We start from the raw sequence: 15617 nt of genomic DNA, 5'->3' as shown, positions 1-15617 counted from the left end.
GTTATTTAACTAAGATGGAGATATGTATTTAAAAATACTCACGATATCACTATAGTTACTTAAATATTATAATAGAATTGGAATAAATATAAACTGTCCTTTCTGGGTTAAAGGCAGTAATTGATTTGGTATAATACTTTGTGATATTGAGAACAAAACGAAAGTAATGAAATGTAGTAGAAATAACAAAGATGGACCACTGAAAGTGAAAGTAGGAGGAGAAAAGATTATGGAGGTAGAAGAATTTTGTTATTTGGGAAGTAGAATTACTAAAGATGGACGAAGCAGGAGCGATATAAAATGCCGAATAGCACTGGTGAAACAAGCCTTCAGTCAGAAATATAATTTGTTTACATCAAAAATTAATTTAAATGTCAGGAAAGGATTTTTGAAACTATATGTTTGGAGTGTCGCTTTATATGGAAATGAAACTTGGACAATCAGAGTATCTGAGAAGAAAAGATTAGAAGCTTTTGAAATGTGGTGCTATAGGACAATGTTAAAAATCAGATGGGTGGATAAAGTGACAAATGAAGAAGTGTTGCGGCAAATAGATGAAGAAAGAAGCGTTTGGAAAAATATAGCTAAAAGAAGAGACAGACTTATAGGCCACATATTAAGGCATCCTGGAATAGTTTCTTTAATGTTGTAGGGACAGGTAGAAGGAAAAAATTGTGTAGGCAGACCACGTTTGGAATATGTAAAACAAATTGTTAGGGATGTAGGATGTAGGGGGTATACTGAAATGAAACGACTAGCACTAGATAGGGAATATTGGAGAGCTGCATCAAACCAGTCAAATGACTGAAGACAAAAAAAAAATTGAGATGATCTGGTCTGCGTTTATGACTCATAATTTAGAAGTAGCTTTACAATTATAGTTTGTATTATTTAGTTCTTAAGGAAGCTATTTTTGATCTAATTCCTTGGTATTCCTTGGAATAGTGGAAGAGGAAGATTAATAAAGAGTGTTTAAAAAGTGATGCAACCTTATGGGAAAATAAGTAAGTTACAATAGTTGTTGAAAGTGGTCTCCAATATACAATTCACATAATTGAATACGATGTCTGACATTGCATGTTTTTAAACACATGCTGTAATGTTTGTTGAGGAATTGCAGCAACACATTGTTCAATTTCGCTCTGCAATTAGGGAACGGTGTGAGAATGTGTTTTGTAAGCAGCATCCTTAACGTATCCCCACAAGAAAAAGTCAGGAGGGAATAAATCAGGAGACTGAGGGGGCCCACAACCCATTCAAAATCACTTGTTCATGAAAATACTGGTCCAAGAAAGTCAGTGTTATTGGCTGTTTATGCTGTAGCATTGTCCTGCTGAAAGCTCTATTTCTTTTTACATTTTGTATTCAATTATGTGAACCATATAATGGAGACCACTTTCAACAACTATAAACTATTGTAATTTACTCACTTTCCCATAAGGTCCGTCACTTTTTGAACACACTTTAGATAAATATACAAAATATAAGCATCAATTTATGAACTATAGATAAAGCTGCTGAAAGGACTTTACAGTAGTTGCATGCCAACAGTGAAGATAATGTTTGATTAAATTAGGCAATTCTTGCTGTTACTTAAATTTATATTGCATTAACTCTATATTTAAAAAAAAATGGTACCGTCTAGAAAGAATATAAAATTAAATTTGAGTTATTTGTTTTGTATTTCTCCAAAAAATTCACGCATAAATTTAATACTGTTATTATTTCAGTTATATTTCCTCAACTATCACAGTATAAATATGTGTACAGATTCATATAATAATACAGCTGTGAATGGTAATAGAAATCTACTCAGTTAAAGAGTCCTTTAGCGATAACAGATGAACCAACATGTACCTAATATGTCTTGTGGGTTAACAGGTTGACTGCTACAACCATAATACAAGATTTCTTTTACATTTAATTTTATTTTAATATTCCAATTTTCTTTTTCTTTTCAATCTATACATTTTTAAAAGAAATTTCATTCTATTTTTAATTCTGTGTAATAATAATATAAAAAAAGTGAGACATAAATTTTGGCATCACAGCATTTCAGTGAGCGAGATTCAAATTGGTGCCTACAAAAAAAAAAAAAAAAATTTGGCAAATGAATATAAATGGTCAATCTTACAATTACAATTATCCAAGAATGTAAGTTTCTGTGGTTCACAATGCAAAACCGGTTTGGTCTAGTAGTGAACTTGTCATCGCACATCAGCTGATTTCAAAGTTGAGAGTTTTAAGGTTCAAATCCTTGTAAAAGCAGTTACTTTTGTACGGATTTGAATAATTTGCTTAGCTCGGCCTAAGCAGAATGTCTAGACTAACGAGCCTCCCCGATCGTCGGCGGCTGTATGTCCGGTGCGGTAGGTCAGCTCGCCGGTTCAGATCTTTTAAGGAATTCGTTTTGTTTTGTACCTTACAAACCAAAGAGGGGTAGTCCGGGCCCGAAGATGTCGTTCCCGGGCCCCTCTCCAGCGGCCGGGACTCATCTTTTTTTCTTTTTTTTCTTCTAATCGTAATCCATGTACTAGTCCCATAGCTATCATATAATATTACGTCTTCTACTTAATACAACTTACTCTTCTATTTTAACTCCTGTATTTCGCTGTCTTTAATTCTTCTATACAAATACACGTTCTGTTTCACTCCTCTATACAACCCTATTTATATTCCTCTGTTATGCTCTATTTACTTACGGGTGTCTTTTCATTATCTCTGATATCTTATCGTTATCACAGTTCACATCATCAACCGTCACCGGCAAACCAGAGAGGAGTAACCCGGACCCGACTACGTCGGGCCCCTCCCTGGCCCCTCCCCAGTCACCGGGTCTCAAACCGGTTTTCTTATATTAATTCCCGGAACCGGTTGTCACTCTCGAGCTCCTTCTTTTCTAAACTTTTTGGTATCGTATTTTTGATCCGTCTCCATTCTTATGTTCCTTTTAACGTAACGTTTACGACTGCATCCCATCCCGAGTAATGTTCGTCGTCGATTGCTCCTTTTCCTTGGTATCTGACCGTCTCTCACAGGCGAAGAAAGTACGTTCCGGTGAGTCGATATATCCAGAATATATACGATTGTTAAATTTTCTTCTTTTAAACTTTTGTAGATATTCTCCAAATCCCCCATGGCCAGAGAGGAACTGGGAGATGGAATACCTCACCTCTCCGTATCCCCTCTCCATTCGCGGGCGCAGTCTGGGGATCAACCTTTTCGTCCAGTTGCTCGTTTGGGCAGTATCCTACGTAGCCTGCAATTCCTGCATTAGTATGTCTGTCGCATCTTGCCGACTAATTCCCTCATAGATGCGTAAGCGTTTCCTCGCCCGAAGTTGGATCGGCGGAACCCCCGCGAGGACTCCCGCCGCTATAGTGGACACCGTTCTATACGCGGATCTAATCTTAAAGATTCATCCTCCGTTGCAGCGCATTTAGCTTTTTCTTGTTCCGCTGAATATCGAAAGCCGCATGCCACGCTGGTACGACATAAAACATTATGGAAGTCGCGGCGGCCATAAACAATTTTCGTTTGGACGCTTTCGGGCCTATTTGTGCCCCATCAGCCTGCTAAGAGTATTTATCGCATTTTTCAGCCTTTGTCTTAATCTCTTCGATATGCTTGCTATATTTCCCCGACTGCTGCAACCACATCTCAAGGTATTTCACATGCGAGGTCATCTCAATATGTTCGACTACACGTACACGGATGGTTCTGATTCTCCTCCTGCCCGTTACTGCTAGGACCTGAGTTTTCTTTGGTTCAGCAGCAGTCAACCTTTCATTTTCCTGTTTCGCCTCCGGTAACTACCGTTTAGATAATTCTTCAGAGGATGAATGAGGATAATATGTACGAGTGTAAATGAAGTGTTGTCTTGTACAGTCTCATGTCAACCGTTCCTGAGATGTGTGGTTCATTGAAACCCGACCGCCAAAGAACACCGTTATCCACGATCTAGTATTCAAATCCGCGTAAAAATAACTGACTTTACTAGGACTTGAACGCTGGAACTCTCGACTTCCAAATCAGCTGATTTGGGAAGACGCGTTCACCACTAGACCAACCCGGTGGGTTAGCAGCAGTCAACCTGCCTTAATTTATCTAAACTCTGCATCCAATTGCTATATTTTGTTATTTCTAACCGTAGACTATGACGGATTCCGTTTAATATAACTCTGCCTTCCTTTGAGTGTAACAATATCATTGTTAAACAATAAATAATTTTTTACTCTATTTAAATAAATCAGTACCAGATATCTGAAAACATATAACAGTAATATAATTTTTCAATTTACACAAAAACATAATTCCTTAATAATTACAATTACAACACTTAATTTTGTACCTGCTCTTTTAATTTAATCGCACGCTAAAATCGCTTTATAATCGCAGTAACGGTCAATGGATTTTATAACAACATAATTTACTAACTACTCAATGAATAAATTCTTTTTTACTTCATTTTTATATCGTACGTGCAATTTTTTAAGCTCATCAAAATTTTTTAGTAATTAATCTGAAAAACAATGATCTCTTAAAAAAATGAAACTGAAGAATTAATACGTACCATCTACAATAAGACAAGCTGATGTAAGTGCCCTACCGAGTTCGTTGTATGCCATACAAGTATATTCACCTTCATCTTCTGGATATACTTTTTTTATAATTAACCTAGCGATATCACCATCCATTTCATTTGAAATATCTCCACCCATCGGTAATATCTGTCAACAAGAGATACAATATATAAGAATTTCAACTTAACGTTCAAATTTAAAACAGAATCCAGCACTGTTTAAACAATTTTAATTTATCTTTCTAATTTTATCTAAAAAAATAATTATTTTAAATTTTGACGGGAAGAAAAACTCGAGAGATAGCTTGAACATCGAAAAAGAAATGTCACGTCACAAGTCAACTACAAATTTAAATTTAATTTCACTTGAAACTTACAAAAAAAACTGAAAGTTTTATGAAAAAAGTAGTTATACTTTGCTAACGTAGGTTATTTGTTGTTACTCGGTGGAAAAATAATTATACGTGAAAAAAATTTTAAAAATTCAAAAAATTGATGATTTTTTACTTTTTTCTTTTTCCCCATCACCAAAATCACTCCCAAGAAAATGTTTTGATCAGTCTACATTTACTATTTTAAATGGAAGAAACTAAAAAAAGAATTCTACTGAAAATGTACAACAAAAAAAAATTACCTAAGATTTTTTTTTGAGGGGACTGGGGGAGAATTATAATATTTTTTGATAATATTATTAAAACTTTAGATAAATTTGAAAAAAGTTTAAAAAATTAAAAAATTGATATTTTTAAACTTCGATTGGACTCCTTATCCCCAATATTGCCTCCAATTTTTTGAGCTACGAATAAGAAAGCCTTTTTCGGTTTTTTGGGAAAGGAACGATTTGGGGGACATATAGTCTTTTTTAAACGGTAAGATAAGTACGTACGCATGTAGGTTTACCACAACCTCATATACACGAATCTACGTCACATTTCATAAAAATCCACATAAAGTTATTAAGCTTCAAACACGCGAAAACATGTATATACGTACGTACGAACATTACCCTTCCACTTTTTTTTTTGTTTTACAGGGTGGCTGACTCATGAAACATCGAGAAATGCAAAAATTCCCGTACCCCATTTTTTGATCGATTACCGCGCTTTCCTTCTCGCAGCGTAAATCTAGAGCTATGACGGCAGGAAAGTAAACGGTTAAAGAAAAAAATGAGACAAAAAATATTTAGCGAAAATTTCATAAATAATAAAATACGAATATAAAAATACAACAAGGTTTGTAAAGCAACTCCTATATTGCTCCTATTGGTCCGTCTGTTTGAGTCATCAGATATCCACGAGTGAGCCTAGTATATTGAAAAACAAAAATAACCGAAGGAAAAATCAATTTGAAATTTAATTACGAAATATAATGTACATTCAAGCTAAAAAAAGATAAAACGTGTAAACAGTTCGTCGTTAATAGCCCAAAATAATGAAATAAATATAAGCGTACATAAAGTTCACAACAAACACGGAAACTTAAGAACCAAAACGTATTTAAGCGCGAGTAAAATTCACGTGAAAATTTATAAGCAATCGGAGAATAGAATAATCCAAAACCGGTCGTACTAAAAGAAGAAAAAAATATCTGCAGTAAATCATCATTAACATTAAAAAATAGTGCCTGCTGTTTCCTCAGGTTCTTTATACGTGATTTTACATCCGTAAGAAAGTTTAGGTGAAGAAGAAGTACAAACTATTTCACGATTAAAAACTTCATTTTCATTAAATTTTTAAATTTTCCTTTAGAAAGTTATTATAAGACCTTAATGAAATAATCAACTTGTAATTATTCAATAATAAAATTCAGAAAGTCTTATAGCTAAATATACAAAATTAGTGTACTTTACCGTAAAGTACGCATTATAAAACACATTATTTATTAAAAATAAGTATGTAATTTTTAAAAACGCTGGATAATTATTATTACTGATTACAGAAGTAAGATGGTGTAAATGTTTATTATAAAAATAAATAAACAAATATTCTCTTTCTACAACATAGAAATAGCGATAAACACAATCGCATAATTTTTTTTCTGTTTCTAATGTGCACGTTGCATGCAACCTTTCAACTTAGGAACGATAAGCAACATCACGGCCCAATAAGAGGCTATGATATTAAAACTTGAAAACTAGGTGTAGTCTTACACAAATTCAGGGTCGCCAAAGTACGCCGGTTACCTCTGTCTAGTATTGAGATCCGTATAAAAGAAACTTACCTTTACAAGGATTTGAACCTCAAAACCTTTAACTTCGAAAATCTGATTTGCGATGACGATTTTACCAAGCAGACCCAATCCGTCGGATATCGCATTATTAACAATCAAATTAAAAAAAAAAAAAATTACATAGGTAAATCATAAATAATCTGTTATATTTTCACGTATTAATTAATAGAATTTATAAGTTTAATACCTTTCCATCCTTCAGCCATCTTATTTCAGGTGACGGTTGCGCATAAACTTTACACTCTAATGTAACACTATCACCGTCGCAACACCTTATATCCTTCAACTCTCTCGCTATTTCTGGCAGTGTTTGAACATTACTAAACGACAAAAAAAAAATAAATTGTACGAGTACAATAAAATAAAGAATTACAAAAGTAAAGTTTAACAAACGACAAATGTAAGTTTTAATTTTTTTTAATTATCAGTCATCAGAAGGGATCGAACCGTTCTTTTTTTCACGTTCAGAACCGGTCTTTTAATCTAAAAATATTTATTACGTTCTCAATTATCTGATTTACGTATTTTAATATTCATTTTCCTTGAGATTGGCTCAAGCCAGATATTTTTTGAATTAATAACTTTTATTAAACGTTTAAAACCAATTAATCGGTTTTAATTTCACTTTATAGAAACGGCGGAAAAAATAAGACGTGTAAGTACAGAAAAAACAACTGTAAGCGATATTATACAGGCAGAAAGAAACAATGTTAACAGTCGATGCAGTGAGGGAACGGCAAGTTGAATGTAAAAAATATATTGCAAAAAAAAAGAGAAATTGTTACAAAACAAAGATAAAAAACACAGCGTATATGTACTGTACAAACATCAAGGTAGTATTGTCAGCATTATCGTCCAGAATATTACCGATTCCGGAAGACAGCTTTGCCACAATGACGCATTATAAGAAGGATTACACAGCAGTTACATCAGGGCGTTAGAAATCTATCCTGGCATGCTCTACACACAAACGACATCGGATAATCTCTTCACGGTAACCGTCATGCGCACACATTTAATCAGAATGCCGACCGCATATGCATGAAGGCTATTTGTGCGCAAGCTTTCTTGACTTGTTCATCGTCTGGAACTCCTAAACGAATTAGAAACGCAGCAGAAACCGGCACGTGTATTGCGGTTGCTGAAAACGCAGTAGATGCGCGAGTGTCCATAGTTACTAGATGCGTAACGATTGCACAAGGTAGTGATGGCTTAAACTTATCGAACTGCAGATGACAGCACCCATCCGTAAAATCATCTACGGGTGTGAATACCATGAAAAGTAAATTTCAGCAGCATTATGTTGTTTTACTTTCGCGTTATCAAGGCCCAGATCAAAATAGTAGCACGAGGCTCCTTCTTGGATATTAAAATATTAGTAAAATAGGGTTAAAATTACGATGAAACCTAATGTAATAATAGGAATAAAATTGAAACGGTAAACGAAACGCAGCAATAAGGAGAATACATGAAACGTGAATATCAAAATTTATGACGGGTTAAATCTTATTAAATATATTAATTCTTATTAGAAGTAACAATATCCGGTCTAGAACATTCTTGTCGTTTCCTTGGATCTGCCGTATGTCCCTCGGCGATTTAAATTTGCGACGTAAAGCCGCATAACATACGCAGTCCGCAAGGATCTGGTGTACAGTCGAGCGGCAGATCGATTGATTTTGTGAAGCAAGCCGAACGTGTAAGCTTCCTGACCGCCTACTAAAAATTATTTACATTCATCTGACGCAGAAGATGATGAAAATTTAATAAGATTATCGATTATTTGTTATTTTTGGGAATACCTGTTTGATTTGACGGGAAAAATATCTGTTTTTTTTTTGTTTTTTTTGTTAATAGTTTGCCGGTGGAAGTCGCCTTATTAATGATTAGTATCAAATTCGCCGGCATCGGCGTACTATTAAAAGATTACAAAGTGACACTGTAAAATTTTAAAGAAGCCAAGGCGAGTGTAAAAAATACATCGCTGAGATATTACGAGCAAGCGTTTAAAAGATAAAAAATCATTTATTTATTTACTATTAGCGACTAAAGGTCGCCTATCAGTAACAGTTATTGTAACCGACGGGCATCTAAAAAATATAAAACGTTGGCTGTAAAGAGCGTATAAAAAAATGTCGAACTTTGTTAGAATTAAATCTATTCCGCAATCGTAACATATTCAAAATATTTCGTGTTCTACACGCTAATGAGATTTTTACATTAAATTTTCACGCGCAAAGGCAACTTTTTAAAAATATAAGAAACAGTAAACCATTTTACGTACCTTAGTTTAGTACCAACTTGTCCAGAGTTCATGTCTCTTTGAATACTTTGCCCTGTAATAAAAAAATTGATTTTTTAATATCTTTACTTAATTATTGTTTAAAAAAAAAATATTTATTTACAAATCGCCGTAAAACAGCCGACTATTGTGTAATTGTAATGTTGTTAAAAATTGTAATAAGGATGCGTTTCTTTCAACTTTTATAAAATAATCATTAGAATTTAATATTATATAAAATACAAAATACCAAAACACAGTAATTAGGTAAGTTAAACTTGCCTTATTGATTTTAAATTACTTGTTTTCGCGGTATACCGCATCTTTAGTCGGTGTTAAATTCAATTCTTATAACGTTAAACTAGATTAGATTCCAGTACCGTAATAAAGGCAGTTACTTTTACACGGATTTGAATACTAGATCGTGGATACCGGTGTTCTTTGGCGGTCGGGTTTCAATTAACCGCACATCTCAGGAACGGTCGAATTGAGATTGTAAAAGACTACACTTCATTTACACTCCTACATATCATCCTCATTCATTTTCTAAAGTAATATCTAAACGGTAATTCCCGGAGGCTAAACAGGAAAAACAAAGATTCCAGTACCGGACGGCACAAATACGTATTTAAACTACGACGATGGGAAAATATTACATTTCCTAACACCACAAATTATTAAAAATAATAAGTTTTAACGTTAATAAAATTTAATACCGACTGAAGATGCGGGATATTGCGAATACTAGTTACTGAAAATCAGTAAAGTATTTTAAATAATGTATTATTTTATTAGCGCAGCGGACAAAGTGTTTCTGAATTATTTGAATATTCAAAAATCGGTAGAATATTTCTCCTAGAAAAGTTATGTAATTTTATTTTAAGGGACGAATAACCGGACGGGTCGTCGTTTTAAAAAACAGTCCTTAACGATGTAAAGTCAATATCCGGCAACAGATCTAAATCACAAATCTGCAAACACATTTTGCTCTTTTACACGTAAACAAAAAAAAAGACCGCGGTTCGATACATCTGAAAATTTTGAAGCGTATAAATATAAGTAAAAACACATGACTGAACCAACAGACTGTTCAAATTTAACACACCGACTTGCACGGTTTTTGAAAATACCGTATTCTAATATCTGTTTTCTTATAGTTTCGTTTAAATTTCAGTTTACTAGCCGGCAAGTTAACTACCGGCGACATCGGTCGATACAGTGTTGAAAAATAGCAAAAGCGATCGACATAAATTTTTAACTGTTATATTTATTACATTTTGTTAGGTTTTTCTTATAGTTTTACGTAAGTATATGTCTTCGACGGTGGTGGACAAACGCGTTGAAAAATCTACGTACGTAACGATTACTGCGTTTAAAACAATGAAACAATTAAAATTAAGTCGGTGTTTACTAAGTTGTAATACATATCGTACGTGTAAACAGCGATCCGATTCTGTTTATTTTATAGCTGAATTGTTTTTTAATTAACGATATACGAAATAAATAATATATTTTCGCACATACGGTTTCGCAACTTTTATTAATATCATAAATGTTAAAAATCAGATTTAACGTACCGCTAAAATATTAATAACAAAAAGAAATCAAACGGAAATGTTAACACTCATAACCACACGTTCGCTAAGTCACGACTGAACCAGATGATCGATGATCATATACTACACTTTTATGTAAAAAGATAGGATTTTTTTTTTATAATAGAAACGAAAATCGTTTACGAGTGAACTGAAACAAAATACAGCATAATTAACTACAAATATATTTACGTATAACGATAACACAGTTCAAGTATGAAATACGTACTATAAAATTATATCGATATAATAGTAATATATCTTCAACGATATAAATATTACCGTCATTTTATCGTAAAAATATATAATTGTAAATAAATAAGAATAATCGAGCGCAATAAATACAACCAAACGTAAACGGATAAGGTCATATAATGCTTCTATTCAGTAATAAATTAATAATTATTAAAAGTATATAAAAACATTTTAATTTATTAAATTCAACATTACAAACTTGTGAAACCGAATGTATAATTAAGAATTCCGATTATAAAAACGATTGTAATTTCTTTTTTTTACAAAAATATTACATTGTTTTTTAAGTTTTTATAAAAACTTTTAAGAATCTTTTAAAAGGAGGTAAAAAAATAGTTCGTAGAATTCATAAAGAGGTCATAAAGGTGTTTGATTATATTATTAGACATTAATATCTTAATTAAACGCAGCAATTTTATTGCTTTTATTGAGCCGTGAGAAAATGCGATTAAATTTTTGTATAAACGTACGTACGTAGACTTTTTGAATAGGTGAACGACCAGAAGAAATACAATATTAAATATAACTTTTTATTTTGAATCGATAAAAATAAATATTATTTTTTCAACATTTTGTCTACTGCACAATCATTCTGATAACAGCATAAATGTATTTTTTTGTTTTTTTTGGTTTTTCAAGCGAACAACGCTTTCGTGTTATCATCGCCCGAAAACGATATATCTATTGAAAAAAATAAATATTAAAAAATAGACGATAAAAAACTAATAACCCAGAAACAAAAATACATCTTCAAACTAAAAAGCTTGTAACGCATGCTAAAATCGAAATAAAAACACAAAGATACGAGTACACCGCATTACATACCTCGATTAAAATAATAAAATTACCGTTTACTTTACGGCAAATGGCACTAATAGTTGGAACACGCTGCAGTAATTTATACATTTTACTATAAACGGAAGACCCTGAGAAATCGTAGAACGTAAGTTAACGGCATTTCATTATCCCCTAGAATAGTTTGCGCGTTAGCCCGTAGTTTAAACTTGCGACGCGATGCCCCATAACAATACGATCCACAAGGATGGGATGCCGGTTAGTCTGCAGTCGCAGCGAGCGCAAACCGGCGCATCTGTTTGAACCATCAGATATTCACGAGCGAGCCCAGTGTGCCCTATTCGCAAACGGCAGATAATAACCTCCTCTCGACTGTTATTTCGCACGACGAGCTTCACGGTGTTCTCGATCGGATAAAGTTTATCGTTAATATTAGCATCCCGCTCGCTTTATCGATCATCGTGCACCGTCCTCTTTAGAAAACAGACAAGGTTGTTCGAAGCGACGCGATCGGTGAAAGGAGGCTGGAAATAAGCCTCCGTCAGAGCGTTCGTCGCCTAAAATCCCGATACGACTGGGGATCCAGCAAAAGCTCACAGCCTTATTACGGTGATTCGTTTGCGAAATGACACGATGAATCTCACAGAGAGTTAATATGTTAAAATCAATTTATTACCGCTCTGTCGATCTCTACGGCAGAATGACAATATCTTTGTCGACCGGAAGGTTCTGAGTTCAAATCCTGGGCTAGCTTTGACACTAAATTTTTTTTCATACGCTACAAATTTTTCATATCGTATTTCCCATACCGTACCGTATAGCCATAAGGCATAAAAAAACAAACGTAAATCTCCTTATCGTTACAGCCTTAAGTAGGAAAACGGATACTTGGAGCTCTCGCCTCTACCTTCAGTTCTTATCGATAAATTTGTTCGGCCGTAAAAATTATTTCTCGATTCAATAACTATATATTTTTCATTAATGTTTAACGCATATTTATCGATTAGGAACTGAAATAAATTGTTTTGAGACCGCGAATTTTCAATTTATTTATGTAAAAATAAAATTAGTCGCGTACTTAAGATTACTGCTTTCCACTGTGCGATTTACACTTAAAATTTACTGCTTTAAAGCATGAAAAATAACTAGTTCTAGCGCTCAAAAAATATTTTTTTACCGTACAATTGTAATAATATTAGCTGTAGTTGAAATAATATTGACGTTTAATTAAATTTTTAATTAATTTTTAATAAAATTTTTTAATAAATAACAATTAAACAGACAACGTAAATTTCCACAAAAAAAATAATAACTACCTCCACGATAACTTATCGATAACAGCGTAGTAACATTTACAAAAAGACGATTATTAGGTTGTTAAAATTAAAAAAAATAAATCACCACTGAAGTCGACCTTAACGATACATCGACACAAACTTTACAGCAAATAAAATATTAATTATGAAAAAAAGAAGTAAATCGTATAATTTCTGATAGTGAAATTATTTAAGCGGTTTTCGTAATTCAAGTCGAATAATATTTTTTTTAAAAGTAATCGGGATGTATTCATTTGTGCCATTCACGGGACCGGAAGAAAGCTAAAAAATTATTTTTAGATCGTATCTGCAAATAGGTATAGGTGTTTTAGAGTTACAGGACCGTGATGTTATCAAATATGTTTGGGAGTTTAAAAATATTGTTATCATTCTTTTATATTAATGCAAGAATCACAAGAAAGGTTATTATTGTTTGATTAAAACACACAAAGTATGCCGAACTACTATATTAGTTATATGATGATCGCATTTTAAAAAAGCGACGAAAAGCAACAAGCAATGGAATACCATGGCAAAACAGAAAAAGAAAAAAGAGCTGTTAAGGCAAACCATCAAGAATAAGAAAAGAAAAAAAAATATATATACATATATTTATTTCTGTTTTAATCACCCCAGGAGATTTTCTCGTAAAATACGCACAATATAAAAAGGTTCAGGAAAAAAGTGATTCGCGTGAGACCAGACACTGTGGACGAGTGGATGCTTCATCATGACAATACCTCGTTTCACACGGCCATTTCCATCAGGGAATGTTTGACCTCAAAACGCATTCCTACGGTTCCTTAATCCCCCTATTCACCTGATTTTAAGTCCTTGTGACTTTTTCCTCTTCTCGAAATCGAAAGGTGTCTCAAAAGGACGTCATTTTGGAACTCTGGAAAACATTCAAAAGACTGTGACCGACCGGCTAAAAACCCTACCGGTTGAAGCCATCCAGCGCTGCTTCCAGGAGTGGGAACAACGACTCCGCCGGTGTATAGCTGCCCAAGGAAACTACTTTGAAGGGGATAATATTGTTGTTTGAAAAAAATAAAAACTTTAGTAAGTAAAACGTCAGTCTCATTACTTTTCTCACACACCTAGTACCTGTCTCTAGTGCTTTCAGAGCTTTAACTCCATTATCAGCAGACCATTTTTTATAAAATATTCATAATTATAAATAAAATATATAATGTTAAACGAGTAATAAACTCGTAAACCGTTTAAAGAAAACTTATAGAAACTTTAATTCTTAACAAATCTGTGTAAGATAAGTTGAACAAAAACAAAGTAAAATAAGAAAAATTTCAATTTTATTTAGAAATAGTACGTTACTACATTTGTCAGAAAAGTATTTATTCAATGTAAAAGAAAAACAAGAATGTTTTTTTACAGGCGAAAAATGTTTTTACGTTATCATCGCCCGGAAAACAAAAATATAAAATATAAAAAAAGAATGTTAAATCTAATAAAACAAGAATAATAATTAAAACAAAAAAAACAAACACCAGAAATTTAAAAACAAAATTAAAACTTAAATTAAAATACGAAATAAAAAACAGAATAATAACTAAAACTTAAACTAAAAAATTAACACGGATAACAAAATAAAAAAACACGAAAAAATAAAAAAATTAAATGAAATTCAAAACAGCACAAAAAGAAAATAAAAAAAATAAAACACACCGTTAAAAGTATCTAAAATACCAACAACTGGCTCAAAACTTATTTGCGACGTAAGGCCGCATAACGCACGCATTTCACAACGACCCCACTTGGTACTGCTAAGGACTCGCAGCATATCTAAAAGTTTGGAACATCTCGTTTTTAATTCGTTGACGTGTTTGACTCGTGTAAGGCGGCTATCAAAAAATAAACCTAGAAATCTGACAACAGGATAGCAATTAGCTTTCCACCGAGTAAGACTTGCGGAATAAAGGAGTCCCGCAGACCTGAAAAGACTACACATTTTGTTTTCTCAGGTGAAAATGTAAAACCGGTAACCTTGGACCAAGCTTCGAAGCGAGATATTGTGTTCTGTAGTAGTCTCTCCGCTGTGGCTGTCGAACGGGACGCAATGTATATAGCAAAATCATCGACGAATAAAGAGCACAAAACAACAGGCGTCTGCACACATTTAGTAATACTGCTGATGGCTATACAAAATAAGGTGACACTTAATACACTTCCTTGAGGTACTCCATTCTCTAACTTGACGCTACCCGAAACAGAATCTTCAAGACCAACAGGAATAGTTCGGCCATTTAAAAAACCCCTAATAAAAGTACGCATATTGCCCTTGATTCTCCATTCTTTGAGAGCGCTTAGGATTACCACGTCGCCAGGCCGTTTCGCCTTTCTAATATATCAAAGAAGATAGCGACGAGGACGTTGGCATAGTAGGAAAGCGTTCTGAATAGCTGTTTCCAATGGTCAATGGAGGATCACCCTTGTCGAAAACCACACTGTTTTTGAGATAAAAGGACATGTCTCTCCAACTACTACGTAAGTCTGCGGTTCACCGTTCTCTCCATTACTTTGCATAAGATACTTGTCAAGGAGAT

At 33.5% G+C, this 15617-nt stretch overlaps 1 protein-coding gene across 1 annotated transcript in view; it reads right to left on the bottom strand.

Moving 5' to 3' along the window:
- Positions 1-15617, bottom strand: part of Strn-Mlck (Stretchin-Mlck) — a 599211-nt gene that overhangs the window by 93703 nt on the left and 489891 nt on the right. The window contains exons 30-32 of the mRNA XM_075373431.1: positions 9096-9147; positions 6999-7131; positions 4574-4730 (exon numbers count right to left, since the gene is read on the bottom strand). Of these exons, the coding sequence (XP_075229546.1) occupies positions 4574-4730; positions 6999-7131; positions 9096-9147 (342 nt within the window). The remainder of the gene's footprint in view (positions 1-4573; positions 4731-6998; positions 7132-9095; positions 9148-15617) is intronic.

The sequence above is a fragment of the Lycorma delicatula genome, chromosome 8, assembly GCF_047948215.1.
Source record: "Lycorma delicatula isolate Av1 chromosome 8, ASM4794821v1, whole genome shotgun sequence".
Taxonomy (NCBI): domain Eukaryota; kingdom Metazoa; phylum Arthropoda; class Insecta; order Hemiptera; family Fulgoridae; genus Lycorma; species Lycorma delicatula.
Note: the sequence above shows the minus strand (reverse complement) of the source record. Positions and strands in the feature narration are given on the sequence as shown.